Source organism: Salmo salar, chromosome 12, assembly GCF_965601325.2.
Source record: "Salmo salar chromosome 12, fSalSal1, whole genome shotgun sequence".
Lineage (NCBI taxonomy): Eukaryota > Metazoa > Chordata > Actinopteri > Salmoniformes > Salmonidae > Salmo > Salmo salar.
The window spans coordinates 14,130,373-14,150,000 of record NC_138302.1 but is presented as its reverse complement, the minus strand read 5'-3'; the positions used below and the strand labels follow the sequence as shown (position 1 = coordinate 14,150,000).

General features: G+C 43.0%; 1 protein-coding gene across 1 annotated transcript in view; it reads left to right on the top strand.

Annotated features, from left to right (window-relative positions):
* The window catches only part of LOC106564208 (meteorin-like protein), a 22,733-nt gene extending 17,587 nt beyond the window's left edge, over window positions 1–5,146 (top strand). Inside the window, exons 4-5 of the mRNA XM_045690758.2 lie at window positions 1,513–1,572; window positions 4,514–5,146. Of these exons, the coding sequence (XP_045546714.2) occupies window positions 1,513–1,572; window positions 4,514–4,842 (389 nt within the window). The 3' untranslated portion in view covers window positions 4,843–5,146. The remainder of the gene's footprint in view (window positions 1–1,512; window positions 1,573–4,513) is intronic.
* The last annotated feature ends 14,482 nt before the right edge of the window (window positions 5,147–19,628 follow it).

Sequence of the window (19,628 nt, the reverse complement as noted above, 5' to 3'; positions counted from 1 at the left end):
GTTTTAGGTTGTAGTTATAGGAATTATAGGACTATTTCTCTCTATACGATTTGTATTTCATATACCTTTGACTATTGAATGTTCTTATAGGCACTTTAGTATTGCCAGTGTAACAGTATAGCTTCCGTCCCTCTCCTCGCTCCTACCTGGGCTCGAACCAGGAACACATCGACAACAGCCACCCTCGAAGCAGCGTTACCCATGCAGAGCAAGGGAAACAACTACTCCATGTCTCAGAGCGAGTGACGTTTGAAACGCTATTAGCACGCACCCGCTAACTAGCTAGCCATTTCACATCGGTTACACCAGCCTAATCTTGGGAGTTGACAGGCTTGAAGTCATAAACAGCGCAATGCATTGCGAAGGGCTGCTGGCAAAACGCACGAAAGTGCTGTTTTGAATGAATGCTTACAAGCCTGCTGCTGCCTACCACCGCTCAGTCAGACTGCTCTATCAAATCATAGACTTAATTATAACATAATAACACACAGAAATACGCGCCTTAGGTCATTAATATGGTCGAATCCAGAAACTATCATCTCGAAAACAAAACGTTTTTCCTGTCAGTGAAATACGGAACCATTCTGTATTTTATCTAACGGGTGGCATCCATAAGTCTAAATATTCCTGTTACATTGCCCAACCTTCAATGTTATGTCATAATTACGTAAAATTCTGGCAAATTAGTTCGCAACGAGCCAGGCAGCCCAAACTGTTGCATATACTCTGACTCCGCGTGCAATGAACGCTAGAGATGTGACACAATTTCATGTTAGCAGGCAATATTAACTAAATATGCAGGTTTAAAAATATATACTTGTTTATTGATTTTAAAGAAAGGCATTGATGTTTATGGTTAGGTACATTGGTGCAACGACAGTGCTTTTTTCGCAAATGCGCTTGTTAAATCACCCGTTTGGTGAAGTAGGCTGTGATTCAATGATAAATTAACAGGCACCGCATCGATTATATGCAACGCAGGACACGTTAGATAAACTAGTAATGTCATCAACCATGTGTAGTTAACTTGTGATTATGTTAAGATTGATAGTTTTTTTATAAGATAAGTTTAATGCTAGCTAGCAACTTACCTTGGCTTCTTGCTGCCCTCGCGTAACAGGTAGTCAGCCTGCCATGCAGGCTCCTCGTGGAGTGCAATGTAAGGCAGGTGGTTAGAGCATTGGACTAGTAACCGGAAGGTTGCAAAAACGAATCCCCCCTGAACAAGGCAGTTAACCCCCGTTCCTAGGCCGTCATTGAAAATAAGATTGTGTTCTTAATCTGACTTGCCTAGTTAAATAAAGGTGTAAAAAAAAAAAAAACAAAAAAAAAAAATAGATATATTAAAATCGTCAAATCGGTGACCAAAAATACCGATTACCGATTGTTATGAAAACTTGAAATCGGCCCTAATTAATCGGCCACTCCGATTAATCGTTGACCTCTAGTGTGTGGTGGTGTATGGTGGTGTGTGGTGGTGTATATGTCATGTGTCTCATGTCTCTCTCTCAGCCTCCTGTACACCCTGCACAGATGACCAGATCCTGATGGCGGTATGCACCAGCGACTTTGGTAAGCACACACACACACACACACACACACAGGTACGCACCACAACACACACACACACACACACACACACAGGTACGCACCACAACACGCACAGGTACGCACCACAACACACACGCACACACACACACACACACACACACACACACACACACACACACACACACACACACACACACACACACACACACACACACACACACACACACACACCTTCCCCCTCAGCAGGCTGAAAAGATTTGGCATGGGCCCTCAGATCCTCAAAATGTTCTATAGCTGCACCATTGAGAGAATCTTGACTGGCTGCTTGGTATGGCAACTGCTTGGCATCCGACCGCAAGGCGCTCCAGGGGGTAGTGCGTATGGTGCAGTACATCACTGGGGCCGAATTCCCTGCCATCCAGGACCTCTATACCAGGCGGTGTCAGAGGAAGGCCCTAAAAATGATCAAAGACTCTAGGCATCCAAGTCATAGACTGTACTCTCTGCTACCGCACGGCAAGCTGTATGCACCAAATCTGGAACCAACAGGACCCTGATCAGCTTCTAGCCCCAAACCATAAGACTGAACAAGACCACTAAATAGTTAACCAATAACTATCTGGACTTTCTGCATTGAACCCCCATTACACTAACTCTTTAGACTCATCATATACACTGCTGCTACTGTCTATTATCTGTTACCTACTCACTTTATCTCTACCTATATGTACATATCTACCTCCATTACCTCGTACCCCTACACATCAACTCAGTACTGGTACCACGTGTGTATAGCCAAGTTATCATTGACTCAGTACTGGTACCACGTGTGTATAGCCAAGTTATCATTGACTCAGTACTGGTACCACGTGTGTATCGCCAAGTTATCATTGACTCAGTACTTGTACCATGTGTGTATAGCCAAGTTATCATTGACTCAGTACTGGTACCACATGTGTATCGCCAAGTTATCATTGACTCAGTACTGGTACCATGTGTGTAGAGCCAAGTTATCATTGACTCAGTACTGGTACCACGTGTGTATAGCCAAGTTATCATTGACTCACATCGACTCAGTACTTGTACCACGTGTGTATCGCCAAGTTATCATTGACTCAGTACTGGTACCACGTGTGTATCGCCAAGTTATCATTGACTCAGTACTGGTACCACGTGTGTATCGCCAAGTTATCATTGACTCAGTTCTGGTACCACGTGTGTATCGCCAAGTTATCATTGACTCAGTACTGGTACCACGTGTGTATCGCCAAGTTATCATTGACTCAGTACTGGTACCACGTGTGTATCGCCAAGTTATCATTGACTCAGTTCTGGTACCACGTGTGTATCGCCAAGTTATCATTGACTCAGTACTGGTACCACGTGTGTATCGCCAAGTTATCATTGACTCAGTACTGGTACCACGTGTGTATCGCCAAGTTATCATTGACTCAGTACTGGTACCACGTGTGTATCGCCAAGTTATCATTGACTCAGTACTGGTACCACGTGTGTATAGCCAAGTTATCATTGACTCAGTACTGGTACCACGTGTGTATCGCCAAGTTATCATTGACTCAGTACTGGTACCACGTGTGTATAGCCAAGTTATCATTGACTCAGTACTGGTACCACGTGTGTATCGCCAAGTTATCATTGACTCAGTACTGGTACCACGTGTGTATAGCCAAGTTATCATTGACTCAGTACTGGTACCACGTGTGTATAGCCAAGTTATCATTGACTCAGTACTGGTACCACGTGTGTATCGCCAAGTTATCATTGACTCAGTACTGGTACCACGTGTGTATAGCCAAGTTATCATTGACTCAGTACTGGTACCACGTGTGTATCGCCAAGTTATCATTGACTCAGTTCTGGTACCACGTGTGTATCGCCAAGTTATCATTGACTCAGTACTGGTACCACGTGTGTATCGCCAAGTTATCATTGACTCAGTACTGGTACCACGTGTGTATCGCCAAGTTATCATTGACTCAGTACTGGTACCACGTGTGTATCGCCAAGTTATCATTGACTCAGTACTGGTACCACGTGTGTATCGCCAAGTTATCATTGACTCAGTACTGGTAGCACGTGTGTATAGCCAAGTTATCATTGACTCAGTACTGGTACCACGTGTGTATAGCCAAGTTATCATTGACTCAGTACTGGTACCACGTGTGTATAGCCAAGTTATCATTGACTCAGTACTGGTACCACGTGTGTATCGCCAAGTTATCATTGACTCAGTACTGGTACCACGTGTGTATCGCCAAGTTATCATTGACTCAGTACTGGTACCACGTGTGTATAGCCAAGTTATCATTGACTCAGTACTGGTACCACGTGTGTATCGCCAAGTTACTCGTGTTATTTTTCTATTACTTTAAAATGTTTCTCTCTGCATTGTTGGGAAGGGCTCGTCAGTAAACATTTCACTGTTAATCTCCACCTGTTGTTCACCAGCATGTTGCAAATGTTATTTGATTTGATTTAGAACAGCCAAAAAAACAGCAGCAGCTGTAAAGGACATGAACAACTCTTCTCATCGCTCTCTATTCTCCTCCCTCTCCTCCTCTCTCTCTCTTCTCATCGCTCTCTCTTCCCCTCTCTCTCTTCCCCTCTCTCTCCTCCCCATATCTCTCTTCCCCTCTCTCCTCCCCATATCTCTCTTCCCCTCTCTCCTCCCCATATCTCTCTCCTCCCCATATCTCTCTCTCCTCCCCATATATTTCTCCTACCTCTCTCCCCCCATATCTCTCCCCCCCTCCTCCCCATATCTCTCTCTCCTCCCTCTCTCCTCCCCATATCTCTCTCCCCCTCTCCTCCCCATATCTTTCTCCTCCGCATATCTCTCTCTCCTCCCTCTCTCCTCCCCATATATTTCTCCTCCCTCTCTCTCCCCCATATCTCTCCCCCCCTCCTCCCCATATCTCTCTCCCTCCCTCTTTCTCTCCAGCGGGTCGCGGCAGTACCCGTGGCGTTGACACGCCCTCGTCATCAGACCACTCCTCCGTTGCCGTGACGCTAAGCCGCCTGTTCCATCAGAAGAGCGGAGTGTTCTCTTGGGACGGAGCCAGAGGAAAGGGGTGGTCCGGACGTCTGAACACGCCCCTGCGGTGCCGGCTGCAGCCGAGGGAGGAGGAGGAGTTCCTGTTCACGGGGGCAGTGCGGTTCGGAGAGGCGTGGCTTGGCTGCTCCCCGCACTACCGCCACTTTCTGAAGCTCTACCGGACCGCCCTGGAGACAGGAAGTAACCCCTGTCACATGGACATGGTCACAGACTGAGGCCTGCCCCCTCCGCCCCGGAGACAACCAATCAGGGAACAGGATTGGGAAACAAACTCAGCGAATCAGGGACATAGAGAGAGAGGGTTGGGTCGCTGACTGGACTGACAGGGCCCTGATCCAATCAGAGGAGGGAGGTCGTAAAGGGGCGGAATCTTTGATATGACTGAGAGGTGATTGGATGTGGTCCCAAGCCCTGCTAACCGATTGGCTGAATCTCTTACAGTTGCCTAGCAGCAAGGATAGTTGGCCTGTCTCTGAACAGTTCTAAAGCCATCTGTCGTCATAGAATGTCTTAAGACCCTGGTGGTGTGTGTGTGTGTGTGTGTGTGTGTGTGTGTGTGTGTGTGTGTGTGTGTGTGTGTGTGTGTGTGTGTGGGGGGGGGGCGCGCATGTGTTGGAAATAGATGTAAATATGATCATTGTTGTAATGAAAGTTTGCTTTGTGAAAAGCTTTATGTACAGTTTAGAGGTTGTCTTCTGACAGAAGTGTATAGTGGGATCCTGCACAGTGTGTGTGTCTTAGCGTGTTTGTGCGTGTCTAAGCGTGTTCATGTGTGTCCGTGTGTGTCTTAGCGTGTTTGTGCGTGTCTAAGCGTGTTCATGTGTGTTCGTGTGTGTCTTAGCGTGTTTGTGTGTGTTCTAGCGTGTTTGTGTGTGTGTCTTAGCGTGTTTGTGTGTGTGTCTTAGCGGGTTTGTGTGTGTGCCTTAGCGTGTTTGTGTGTGTGCCTTAGCGTGTTTGTGTGTGTGTCTTAGCGTGTTTGTGTGTGTGTCTTAGCGTGTGTCTTAGCGTGTTTGTGTGTGTGCCTTAGCGTGTTTGTGTGTGTGTCTTAGCGTGTTTGTGTGTGTGTCTTAGCGTGTCTTAGTGTGTCTTAGCTTGTCCGTGTGTTTCTTAGCGTGCTCGTACGTGTGTTCGTCTTAGCGTGTTCGTGTGTGTCTGTCTTAGCGTGTCCGAACGTGTGTGTACTAGCCTGTGAATGTGTGTGAGCGTGTCTGTGTACGCTAGAGTGTGTGGTTCTGCAATAGCGTATGTGAACTAGTGTGTGTGACCGTGTTAAAGTACAATAGCTCTCTGTTCTAGGGAATAAACTATCTTCCTGGAACAAGTCTTTATTTACTGTGTCTAGACGTGTCACATTGGATTTCTCTACAATGTTTATAAGGTACTTTTTGAAGTATCCTCATTTGTGTTTGTGTGTGTGTATATATATATATTATCACAGTAAAGGGAGAGAGTAGAGACAGTGTGTATATATTATCACAGTAAAGGGAGAGAGTAGAGACAGTGTGTATATATTATCACAGTAAAGGGAGAGAGTAGAGACAGTGTGTATATATTATCACAGTAAAGGGAGAGAGTAGAGACAGTGTGTATATATTATCACAGTAAAGGGAGAGAGTAGAGACAGTGTGTATATATTATCACAGTAAAGGGAGAGAGTAGGGGCAGACTTGTATGATCCATTTTATTTGTTTTCCGACACCTTCGGCCAAGACCACTTCAACAACCACACTGGTGTGAATGTGTATGTGCGTGCATGTCTGTTACAGATTCATTCATTGTCCAATGTTCACAAATGTCCAACGGAAAGGTGCATTTGGGCTATCCTCTCGACACACACACACTCACAGGTTGGACTGAGTGGTGGAGGAGGGGATGGAGGAAGGGAGAATTGGAGGGAGGGGGAAGGTAGAGAAGGATGGAGGGTTGAAAAGGAAAGATGGAGGGATGCCCTCAGTGTCAGTGGGGGGTGTCACATTTCCCCTCTTTCCTCAGGAAGAATAGCAATGTGTTGAATCTCTGCTGGAGGAGGGTGAACTCATAGTGTGTTTTAATGATAGGAGAGAAGAAGAGAGGAGGGTGCATTTATAGTGTGTTTTAATGATAGAAGAGAGGAGGGTGAATTTACAGTGTGTTTTAATGATAGGAGAGGAGGGTGAACTCATAGTGTGTTTTAATGATAGTAGAGAAGAAGAGAGGAGGGTGAATTTATAGTGTGTTTTAATGATAGGAGAGGAGGGTGAATTCAGTGTGTTTTAATGATAGGAGAGAAGAAGAGAGGAGGGTGCATTTATAGTGTGTTTTAATGATAGGAGGGTGAATTTATAGTGTGTTTTAATGATAGGAGAGGAGGGTGAATTCAGTGTGTTTTAATGATAAGAGAGAAGAAGAGAGGAGGGTGCATTTATAGTGTGTTTTAATGATAGAAGAGAGGAGGGTGAATTTACAGTGTGTTTTAATGATAGGAGAGGAGGGTGAATTCAGTGTGTTTTAATGATAGGAGAGAAGAAGAGAGGAGGGTGAATTTATAGTGTGTCTTAATGATAGTAGAGAAGAAGAGAGGAGGGTGCATTTATAGTGTGTTTTAATGATAGGAGGGTGAATTTATAGTGTGTTTTAATGATAGGAGAGAAGAAGAGAGGAGGGTGAATTTATAGTGTGTTTTAATGATAGAAGGGTGAACTCAGTGTGTTTTAATGATAGGAGAGAAGAAGAGAGGAGGGTGAATTTATAGTGTGTTTTAATGATAGGAGGGTGAATTTATAGTGTGTTTTAATGATAGGAGGGTGAATTTATAGTGTGTTTTAATGATAGGAGAGAAGAAGAGAGGAGGGTGAATTTATAGTGTGTTTTAATGATAGGAGGGTGAATTTATAGTGTGTTTTAATGATAGGAGAGAAGAAGAGAGGAGGGTGAATTTATAGTGTGTTTTAATGATAGAAGGGTGAACTCAGTGTGTTTTAATGATAGGAGAGAAGAAGAGAGGAGGGTGAATTTATAGTGTGTTTTAATGATAGGAGAGAGGAGGGTGAATTTAGGATTTACTTATTTGGAAAGAGACGTACAAGTAGAGAAATGTTTGTCGATTCAGCTGTTTATGTGTGTGGTGTGAATGTGTGTGTGTGTGTCTGGTGTGTGTGAGAGAGTGTGTGTGTGTGTGTGTATGTGTGTGTCTGGTGTGTGAATATGTATGTGTGTGTGTGTGTGTGAATGTTAGTGTGTGTCTGGTGTATGTGAGAGAGTGTGTGTGTGTGTGTCTGGTGTGTGAATGTGTGTGTGTGTGTGTGTGTGTGTGTGTGTGTGTGTGTGTGTGTGTGTGTGTGTGTGTGTGTGTGTGTGTGTGTGTGTGTGTGTGTGTGTGTGTGTGTGTGTGTGTGTGTGTGTGTGTGTGTGTGTGTGTGTGTCTAAAGACGTGCTCTGAATTCCTCAGAGGTTTAAGACAGGCTCCAACGACCTTAGAAGACTGTCTATATATAACCACCCTTTAAACACACCCTTCTAGACCTCTCTGACCCCCCATCCCCCATCCCCCCTCAACATAACATCTAATCAGTGATCAGCTAACACTTTCTCTCCTCCTCCTCCTGTTCTGCCTGAAGACAACTCTCTCTCCCTTTCACATGGAGGGACTGTAGAGAGAGAGGGAGAGGAGAGGAGATGGAGAGACCCTGGATGATTTGTTACTTGTAGCCCTGGTTTTCTCCTGTGAGAAAGAGAGTGTGTGTGTGTTTGTTTTGGGCTGTAGTCTGAGAAGGCCACACGCGTCCTGCGCACCGCCAACATGCAAACAGGCTACACAGCAGAAACACAACCCGCCCTAGCAACACCCAACACCCCTAGGCAACCCCTTCCCGCCAACCATCCATCTTCTTTTGGCAACCCCTCTAATTCAGGAGACACACTTGCTATCTACACAAGACATTAACCCTGCAACACCCCCCCCCCCCCCCCCCACACACAGACGTTCAATCGAACGGTAACTGAATGCCTCAATGCCCGTCTGTCTGCTTTATATAGCAAGCCAGGGTCACTGTCTGTAGGAGCAATCCATTTTGGTGAATGTGGTGGAGTACCTAATAAACTGTCCTGTGTGTGTGTGTGTGTGTGTGTGTGTGTGTGTGTGTGTGTGTGTGTGTGTGTGTGTGTGTGTGTGTGTGTGTGTGTGTGTGTGTGTGTGTGTGTGTGTGTGTGTGTGTGTGTGTGTGTGTGTGTGTGGGGGCAGTTCAGGATGCAGTATGTGAGAGGGACAGCTGAGGAGCAGTCAGTTGGAGAGTATAGAATGGCTGAGCTCAGGGAAACAGGACATACCAGCATTCTAACTCAGACACACATACACAAAGCACCAGAGGACTCAAGTCACATGACTTGGGTTCGAGTCTGACTCTTTAGTCATAAGTTTGATGGCTTGAGACTCGACATTACATAAAATAACTGGAGACTTGACATGGACTTGTAGTCTCAAGACTCTGGACTCGACTTCGACTTGAGACTGATGACTTCTCCGTGGATTACTCTCCACGCAGCCAGAGACAGTATCGCACTTGAAAAAAGTTGATTGGCTAGTGAAATGCACACTCGACCCTCTGATTGGACCAGTAAACTGTCAATCAATACAGTTTGAGTGAGCTTGCACAGTGAGAAGGTTGTGGGGGGTTGTAAGTGTGAAACTGAAAGGGATTTATTTTCTTCTTATTTTAATAGGCTACATATGGCCTACTATTTGTATATTATATCTTTGCTTATTCGATCTGGTCACTGACATAAGCCTATGGCATTCCACCAAATTCTTGTTAAAAAACATATAATCTGTGCTTCAGAACCAAAACAATTGTGCGTCTTGACTGTTGACCAATGACCAGTCATCAACATTGGCGCACAAAGACGGACGAACATATCCATATTAGTTACCGGAAAGTGCTTGTTTAATTTTCTCCGGTTTTGCCTGGCAAAAACACAGTAGCCTACCTATGTATAAAGTATGTATAACGTACATATAAAGTACTGTGTAGCAATCTGCTACGGACAACTGCCACAACAATAGGCTGGTGATGTCACTGATCATCGTCATATTTCAGATAGGCCTAGTTTGGGTGGGTTATAATAATATAACTGGTAACATGGATGAAGGTGTAACATTCTGGCGAATTAAAGGAAAATTCCACCCAAAAACGATATTTTGATATTTGTTTCATTAGTTCATTGCTGACAAGCAAAACATGCTGAGACTGTCAGCATTCACGTTTTCAAGATAAGTAACTTTCAAAATGTCAACTCAAAACGCAGGTGTAAAACGCTGTTTATTTCTGTATCTTGTAGTTTGAAAATGCATCACCATTTATGGCTGTAATGACAGGCTACATTTGCGCAGTGATTGTGCGCGTGTTTTCGCACGTGCGGGGTCGCAAGCTTTGAACACCACATCTTTGGGGGTCTTGGGACAAAAAGTTTGAAAACCACTGACCTAGCGAACACATTGCTAATTTGCTGTACAGCTATAGAAATGGGTGCAGCGCAAACGTCAAATTGTAGGGAGAGGTGACTGCCATAAATGAATATGTAGCCCCAAAAACTGTTTGGTGATGAAGAATATGAACCGTGTACTTTGCAAGCTCCCCAGCAATGGGGCATCAAGCAGCAATTACTAGCATAGGACTATTGGTATTTTTCTACGTCAAAATTGCTTGAAATGTATAATTGACTTAAGAAGCTTGCATTTGGAATTTATTCAAATGAATTATTACATCATCAAAATGTGTTGTAGACAAAATAATGAAAAGGGCTGTCTAGCATCCACAATAAATAGACAGAGATTTGTAGTTGAATAAGTCATTTCCTGTGTATATATATATATATATATATATATATATATATATATATATATATATATATATGTGCGCAAACTGTTATTCCACAGGCTGGGATCCGCACTATGCAGCTATATATATATATATATATATATATATATATATATATATATATATATACACAGGAATATCTTATCTTAAAAAATATATACATATATATATATATATTTAAACTTGACATAAGTCAACTCGACTTGCTCTTACGACGCACAACATGGACTTGACCCATTCTACTTGGGACTCGACTTGAGACCCGCACCATGTGACTTGAGACTTGGACCATGTGACTTGAGACTTGCTTGTGACTCGAATAATAGTGACTTGGTCCCACCTCTGTTATGCAAACACACCAATTTCCTCCTTAAAATACACTCTCTCTGTATCCAACATCTGGATCTAATAAATAATATTCTTGCCACAAAATCTCTGCAGCAGGTGAAACTCTAACCGTTAAGTGTCTGGGGCCGGTATCTGGAATCTGGAATTTGTCGAATCTGGAGGCAGCTCTGCATTAGTGGTCAATAGCTGGCATATCCACAAAGTCATAAAATCTGATTTTAATCCTAACCCTAATGCCTAACCCTAAATTAAGACCAAAAGCTCATTTTTGTTTTTATACATTTTTAAAACAGCCAATTTTGACTTTGCAGCTGTCCCTCTAGTGGGCTCAATAAGAGTCATTAGAAAAGGCAAAATAATGAATATTACCAACCGAAGACATCTGTTGCAGGACAAATAAATGTGAGTTCACATAGCTGGCCGTAAATGGATGTTGCATTTGACTTTATGTGTTGGTTATGGAGGTTTCTAACCCATTGGTTTCTACTACTGATTAGAATACCATTAGGCTGTATCTTTACCTAACAAAAAACAGTCTGTCCGATTTCCAGTTACAATTAGTTTAATACCCCTTGATCTTCAAGATTAGGTCTTGGAAATATGAAAATGTACATTAATCAAAATTGTTTTACCTGAGTATAATCCAAAAAATAAGGACTAAATAGCCTACTCTGTTGTTTATGATTGTGTTGTCATGGAGGACTGATTGGGTTCATTGCTTCCAGCTGAAAAATAAATGCTGCTCTCGGGAAATGGCATGCTTTGAGCACTGCCAAAAAGTACTTTTTTTGCATGGGAAAATGTAATGCCAAATGCTGCATTTACTAGAAAACTCTTGTTTAAGTTGTTTGTTGATGACACTTTGATATCGCGATAATTTGCAGCTGTTTAAGTCTATCAAAAGTGCGCAAATTTGAGCATGTGTCTGTTAGGCCTTTGAGCATGTGTCTGTTAGGTCTAAAATCCCCAATCTTGGTCTTCTTAAATTAAACTTGGTTTTGACCGTAAGGAGCACAACACCACGGGGGGGGGGGGGGGGTTTAGAATGGACCAACTCACTCAAACTGTTATTCCACATGCTGGGATCCACACTATGCAGCTGTTGCAAGAACACGTTTTATACTGCTGGCTGTCCACTGGGGAATATTCATTAAGCCGATTCTGTTGCAAAACGTTTCTTAAAACGGAACAAAACGGAGGACATACCTGAATTTGTCCAATATAAACAACATGTTCTTCCGCTTGGTTCTTTAACGGTAAACGGTTACCTTAATGAATACACCCCTGGTCGCAAAAACAATGCTTGATAGAGAGCTTAAACTTCCCAAATTCAACCTTTATTGGGTTAAAATAGGCATGCATTTGTTAACAGCCATCCGCAACAACCATAATCCTTAAAGTGCAAATAGCTAAATGAGAGCGCAGCAGTGTGATTCACATCAATACATTATGTAGCCTAGAAGGTAGCAATAATAAGTGCTATCCTTACGGTCGGCTACACCACTGCTGTCGTCCTTACCTCCAAGCGTTTATTCAAGTTGGATCATCTTTGGATGTCGACACAGTCGCACCATTGGAAGACATAGCTTGGACTGTAGCCTGCGCTTTTCCGGCGATCCGTCAAACGCATTTGGTGTGTCATCATAGGGGTCACAAACTTGTGGTCTGACATTTATTATGGATTTAAAAGAAATCCTAGAAGTATTCATCTATAATCTATAATCTGATTACAATATTTCAGTTTGTAACATAATGGATTACAGTTACATATTTTTTGTAATCTGTTACGGATTACATGTAACCCATTGCTCCCCAACCCTGGGGGTCATTTATTTTTTATGAATTTTTAAAGTTTTATTTCACCTTTATTTAACCAGGTAGGCTAGTTGAGAACAAGTTCTCATTTACAACTGCGACCTGGCCAAGATAAAGCACAGCAGTGCAACACAAACAACACAGAGTTACACATGGGATAAACAAATGTACAGTCAATAACACAATAGAAAAAGTATGTATACAGTGTGTGCAAATGTAGTAAGATTAGGGAGGTAAGGCAATAAATAGGCCATAGTGACGAAATAATGACAATTTAGCAAATAAACATTGGAGTGATAGATGTGCAGCAGATGAATGTGCAAGTAGAGATACTGGGGTGCAAAGGAGAAGAAAAAAAAATATGGGGATGAGGTAGTTGGGTGGGATATTTACAGATGGGCTATGTGGAGGTGCAATGATCGGTAAGCTGCTCTGACAGCTGATGCTTAAAGTTAGTGAGGGAGATATAGGTCTCCAGATTCTGTGATTTTTGCGATTCGTTCCAGTCATCGGCAGCAGAGAACTGGAAGGAAAAGCGGCGAAAGGCAGCCAAAGGAGGAGTTGGCTTTGGGGGTGACCAGTGAAATATACCTGCTGGAGCGGGTGCTATGGGTGGGTGCTACTATGGTGACCAGTGAGCTGAGATAAGGTGGGGCTTTACCTAGCAAAGACTTATAGATGACCTGGAGCCAGTGGGTTTGTCGACGAATATGAAGTGAGGGCCAGCCAACTAGTGGCGGTTCTAGACCATTTCAACTGGGGGGGGCCAAGCTGGGGCCAGTTGTACTGTTAGAGGGGCCAGTTACATTAGACGTTATTGTTGTCATATCGTTTTGCATGTGGTAGAATTCTGTTGTGTTCCGCCTAAAGCCGTCCCTCTAGAAAATGTGTGGGTTAAATTAGTGTTCTGCGTTGCCACTGTCTAATAACGGATGTAAAAAAAAGAATGATAGCAAAAATGTGTTATGTAAAAATTATTTCATACTCCACATTTAGGGAGGCCACAAGGGGGTCCAAAATTGTTGTCACAGGGGCACTGGCCCCCCAGAACCGCTAGTGCAGCCAACGAGAGCATACAGGTCTCAGTGGTGGGTGGTATATGGGGCTTTGGTGACAAAACTGATGGCACTGTGATAGACTACATCCAGTTTGCTGAGTAGAGTGTTGGAGGCTATTTTGTAAATGACATCGCTGAAGTCAAGGATCGGTAGGATAGTCAGTTTTACGAGGGTATGTTTGGCAGCATGAGTGAAGGAGGCTTTGTTGCGAAATAGGAAGCCGATTCATGTTCCATCACTGGACATTCAGAGGCAGTTTCCCAGAGGCAGTTTCCCAGAGGCAGTTTCCCAGACGCAGTTTCCCAGAGGCAGTTTCCCAGAGGCAGTTTCCCAGAGGCAGTTTCCCAGACGCAGTTTCCCAGAGGCAGTTTCCCAGAGGCAGTTTCCCAGAGGCAGTTTCCCAGAGGCAGATTGCGCCTAAATTCATCCTTGACAACAACAAAAAAACGTCAATGGAGATTGTCCATTGAGTTGTTTTCAGTCCAGGGCTGGGCTGAATCTGTGTCTGGGAAACCGCCCCACAGAGCCTGGTCATGGGATGGAGGGAGATCGCCCTCCAGTGGCAGAAGGACTCTGTTGCTCTTCTCTCTTGTTCATCAGTTTGACAATCAAAACAATAAAACAAAGAACGGGTCCAGCCAGACATGGGAGGAGACGTGGGTGTATTGCAACTAGGAGGAGCAAGACATGTACCACTAGCAAAACATCTAACTCTCCCTTAGTTCAGTGTAAGGAGAGCAGAGCAAACCAGAGGTGATATCAGTAGAGGATTTATCATCTAAACCTTGGTGGGGAAAACTCAACAAAAAAAATGATGATGCATGCCAGCAAAGCCACTACACAACATAACACAACACTACACAAGACAACACCAGACAACATAAGACAACACAACACTACACAAGACAACACTATACAACAGAGCACTACACAACACATTAAATGTATTATAATGGAGACAAACGGTGCCCACAAACTGTTAAAGCTGTCCCAACAAACTACATAAAGCTGTCGCAACAAACTACATAAAGCTGTCCCAACAAACTACATAAAGCTGTCCCAACAAACTACATAAAGCTGTCCCAACAAACTACATAAAGCTGTCCCAACAAACTACATATAGCTGTCCCAACAAACTACATAAAGCTGTCCCAACAAACTACATAAAGCTGTCCCAACAAACTACATATAGCTGTCCCAACAAACTACATAAAGCTGTCCCAACAAACTACATAAAGCTGTTCCAACAAACTACATAAAGCTGTCCCAACAAACTACATATAGCTGTCCCAACAAACTACATAAAGCTGTCCCAACAAACTACATATAGCTGTCCCAACAAACTACATAAAGCTGTCCCGACAAACTACATATAGCTGTCCCAACAAACTACATAAAGCTGTCCCAACAAACTACATAAAGCTGTCCCAACAAACTACATATAGCTGTCCCAACAAACTACATATAGCTGTCCCAACAAACTACATAAAGCTGTCCCAACAAACTACATAAAGCTATCCAGACAAACTACATAAGGCTGTCCCGACAAACTACATATAGCTGTCCCAACAAACTACATATAGCTGTCCCAACAAACTACATATAGCTGTCCCAACAAACTACATAAAGCTGTCCCGACAAACTACATATAGCTGTCCCGACAAACTACATAAAGTTGTCCCGACAAACTACATAAAGCTGTCCCGACAAACTACATAAAGCTGTCCCAACAAACTACATAAAGCTGTCCCAACAAACTACATAAAGCTGTCCCGACAAACTACATAAAGCTGTCCCGACAAACTACATAAAGCTGTCCCGACAAACTACATAAAGCTGTCCCGACAAACTACATAAAGCTGTCCCGACAAACTACATAAAGCTGTCCCGACAAACTACATAAAGCTGTCCCGACAAACTACATATAGCTGTCCCGACAAACTACATAAAGCTGTCCCGACAAACTACATAAGGCTGTCCCGACAAACTACATAAAGCTGTCCCAACAAACTACATAAAGCTGTCCCAACAAACTACATAAAGCTGTCCCAACAAACTACATATAGCTGTCCCAACAAACTACATAAAGCTGTCCCAACAAACTACATAAAGCTGTCCCAACAAACTACATAAAGCTGTCCCAACAAACTACATATAGCTGTCCCAACAAACTACATAAAGCTGTCCCAACAAACTACATAAAGCTGTCCCAACAAACTACATAAAGCTGTCCCAACAAACTACATAAAGCTGTCCCAACAAACTACATAAAGCTGTCCCAACAAACTACATAAAGCTGTCCCAACAAACTACATAAAGAAAGCTGTCCCAACAAACTACATAAAGCTGTCCCAACAAACTACATAAAGCTGTCCCAACAGCAGAGCTTATCCTTTCAGCACCATGGAGTGAATCCTTACCTCTGCTACACCTGGCTATCAGTGGAGTCTTGTCTGGCAGCGAAACAGTAAAATCAGCCTCATTTACTGCCTAAAGAAAAAGCTGATTTGGCTGACTTGCTTAAACAAATGTGGTTTCTACTGACAATTGAGATGTACGAACAATGAGTGGATAAGAGGCAATACGTCAATTTCGATTAAGACATTAATGAGCGAGCTAGGACGGATGTAGTCAGTAGAGCTATTTGTTCAGCACTTTTGAAATGTACAGCGATAGAATTCAGAACATGGGCCGTTCTTACAGTATTCTCGCTGTACACCAAGTCAGAACCGTAGGATAAATAAAAGGAGGCATATTAAGCAGATAATGAAATATTCTATGATGGCATTTCTCTAAGGCTATAGGCTACATGTACACCACCAAGTCAGAACAGTAGGCTAAGTTCTGAGGGGGAAAGGGACCAACTTATTAGGGTGAGGCAGATGGGCTCCTAACAGCTTACTACACAACATACACTTAGTATTACTTTCTTAGCTACAGTATACATATCTCCCTGGCATATTACATCATTTATGCAGCAGTATACAAGACATCTTTGTACTCACCTTGTTATTGTGCTTTCAAGAGAACTGGGAACTCTGAAAAGAACACGGTCGTATCAGTGATCTTCCAGTCGGAGCTCTAGAAAGAGGCCTAAGTTCCTGACTTGGAATTCCGAGTTGGATGACAGTTCAAAACGTATTTTTCCAGTTGGAGCTAGTTTTTTTCAGAGTTCCCAGTTTTCTTGAAGTCACTGAAGTCTGAGATTTCCCAGTTTCCAGTTGTTTTGAATGCGTCAGAAGTCATGTTGGACTGACAACATGGCCAATGTAGTCATCCTTTTCTGGCCCATTGTGTTGCATGTGAATGTTTATCCTTTTAAACTTGGAAAAGAGACCCTTAGATCCATACTTGGACCACACACACTCTCCACTGAATAGCCGGTTAGTGATTGCTTTGCAACGCTTGCAGTCAGCCGCTGATTCCTTCCAAATCACTCAAACCACTACGTTAATTATCCTAACCTGCCACGTTAATTATCCTAACCTGTTACGTTAATTATCCTAACCTGTTACGTTAATTATCCTAACCTGCTACGTTAATTATCCTAACCTGTTACGTTAATTATCCTAACCTGTTACGTTAATTATCCCAACCTGTTACGTTAATTATCACAACCTGTTACGTTAATTATCCTAACCTGCTACGTTAATTATCACAACCTGTTACGTTAATTATCCTAACCTGCTACGTTAATTATCCTAACCTGCTACGTTAATTATCACAACCTGTTACGTTAATTATCCTAACCTGCCACGTTAATTATCCTAACCTGCTACGTTAATTATCCTAACCTGCTACGTTAATTATCCTAACCTGTTACGTTAATTATCCTAACCTGTTACGTTAATTATCCTAACCTGTTACGTTAATTATCACAACCTGCTACGTTAATTATCACAACCTGTTACGTTAATTATCACAACCTGTTACGTTAATTATCCTAACCTGTTACGTTAATTATCCTAACCTGCTACGTTAATTATCCTAACCTGTTACGTTAATTATCCTAACCTGCTACGTTAATTATCCTAACCTGCTACGTTAATTATCCTAACCTGTTACGTTAATTATCACAACCTGTTACGTTAATTATCACAACCTGTTACCTTAATTAACCTAACCTGCTACGTTAATTCTCCTAACCTGCTACGTTAATTCTCCTAATCTGCTACGTTAATTCTCCGAACCTGCTACATTAATTATCCTAACCTGCTACGTTAGTTAATTCTCCTAACCTGCTACGTTAAACCTCCTAACCTGCTACCTTAGTTAATTCTCCTAACCTGCTACGTTAATTCTTCTAACCTACTACATTAATTCTCCTAACCTGCTACGTTAGTTAATTCTCCTAACCTGCTACGTTAAACCTCCTAACCTGCTACGTTAGTTAATTCTCCTAACCTGCTACGTTAATTCTTCTAACCTGCTACATTAATTCTCATAACCTGCTGCATAGCGTTTCCTAAACCAGCTACGAAAGGTACATTTTGACTAAACCAGGTAACATGGCAGAAATTTGTAGAGCTATGGGTAGTGGAAAGCTAATTCAATAGTGATGCAATAATGCCGTCTATATGTATTTGGTAAACTACCGGGTTACAACACAGTTGGTAATCTCTAGTGAACAGGCACCTCACACAACTGGTATCATATCATAACGTCTGTCAACAGATTGGGGGATGCGACAACTAACGAGGAACTTTGTTCCGTGTGTGTAGATTTTTCGGCACTTATTATTTAGAAAAATTACGATTTTGCAGCTGTTTGCATGTTTCCTATTTTAGAACACGCCAGAGACATGCCTTTAACCAGAGAGGAAGAGGAGGAGACATTTGCACCAAAGACTTACCTTTAACATGCGAACACGCTCCACATTCTAGTATCTTTTCTAACACGTCTCCCCCCATAACATAATCAAGCATCTGACGCAATACGCGTATACCAATATGTTTTGACAATAACAGTCTGCCCACATGACAGAACCAGAAATATTACATTTCAGCCTGGTAGACTATAGTTTCCCATTTCCCTCAGTCATTAGGCGTTGTTTGTCTCACTCCCTTCTAACGCGTCCTTGTGAGTCATAGAGAGGGAAGCATAAGGCGTGTTCCTTAGAGTCGTTTCTTTCAGCAATGGGGTCATAATATTGTGTAGCTTGAACACTACTGTTCAAACACTAATTCATATGAAGAAGAAAGAATCAACATGCCACATAGGAGCTAGAAACGGCTAAAAACAGCTAGAAAACACTATAGACAACCATAGTTTTGTCATTTTGGCACTGAAAGTCAGATTTTGGCAGGATTTTATTCATGTTCAGAATTGATCAAAGGGCCACCAGTATAAATGAATACACGGGCCGGATCAGGCCGGCTGCCACCAGTATAAATGAATACACGGGCCGGATCAGGCCGGCTGCCACCAGTATAAATGAATACACGGGCCGGATCAGGCCGGCTGCCACCAGTATAAATGAATACACGGGCCGGATCAGGCCGGCTGCCACCAGTATAAATGAATACACGGGCCGGATCAGGCCGGCTGCCACCAGTATAAATTAATACACGGGCCGGATCAGGCCGGCTGCCACCAGTATAAATTAATACACGGGCCGGATCTGGCCGGCTGCCACCAGTATAAATTAATACACGGGACGGATCTGGCCGGCTGCCACCACTATAAATTAACGTACGGGCCGGCTGCCACCACTATAAATTAACGTACGGGCCGGATCTGGCCGGCTGCCACCACTATAAATTAACGTACGGGCCGGATCTGGCCGGCTGCCACCAGTATGATAGTTATGGTGTGTGATGTAGAAAAGAACATTCCTGATTACTACAGGTTAGGTCTTGCCTGCTGCAGTCCTCTGTCTCTCTCTCTCTGTCTCTCTCTCTCTTTTCTTCCCCTGCCACTCTCTCACTC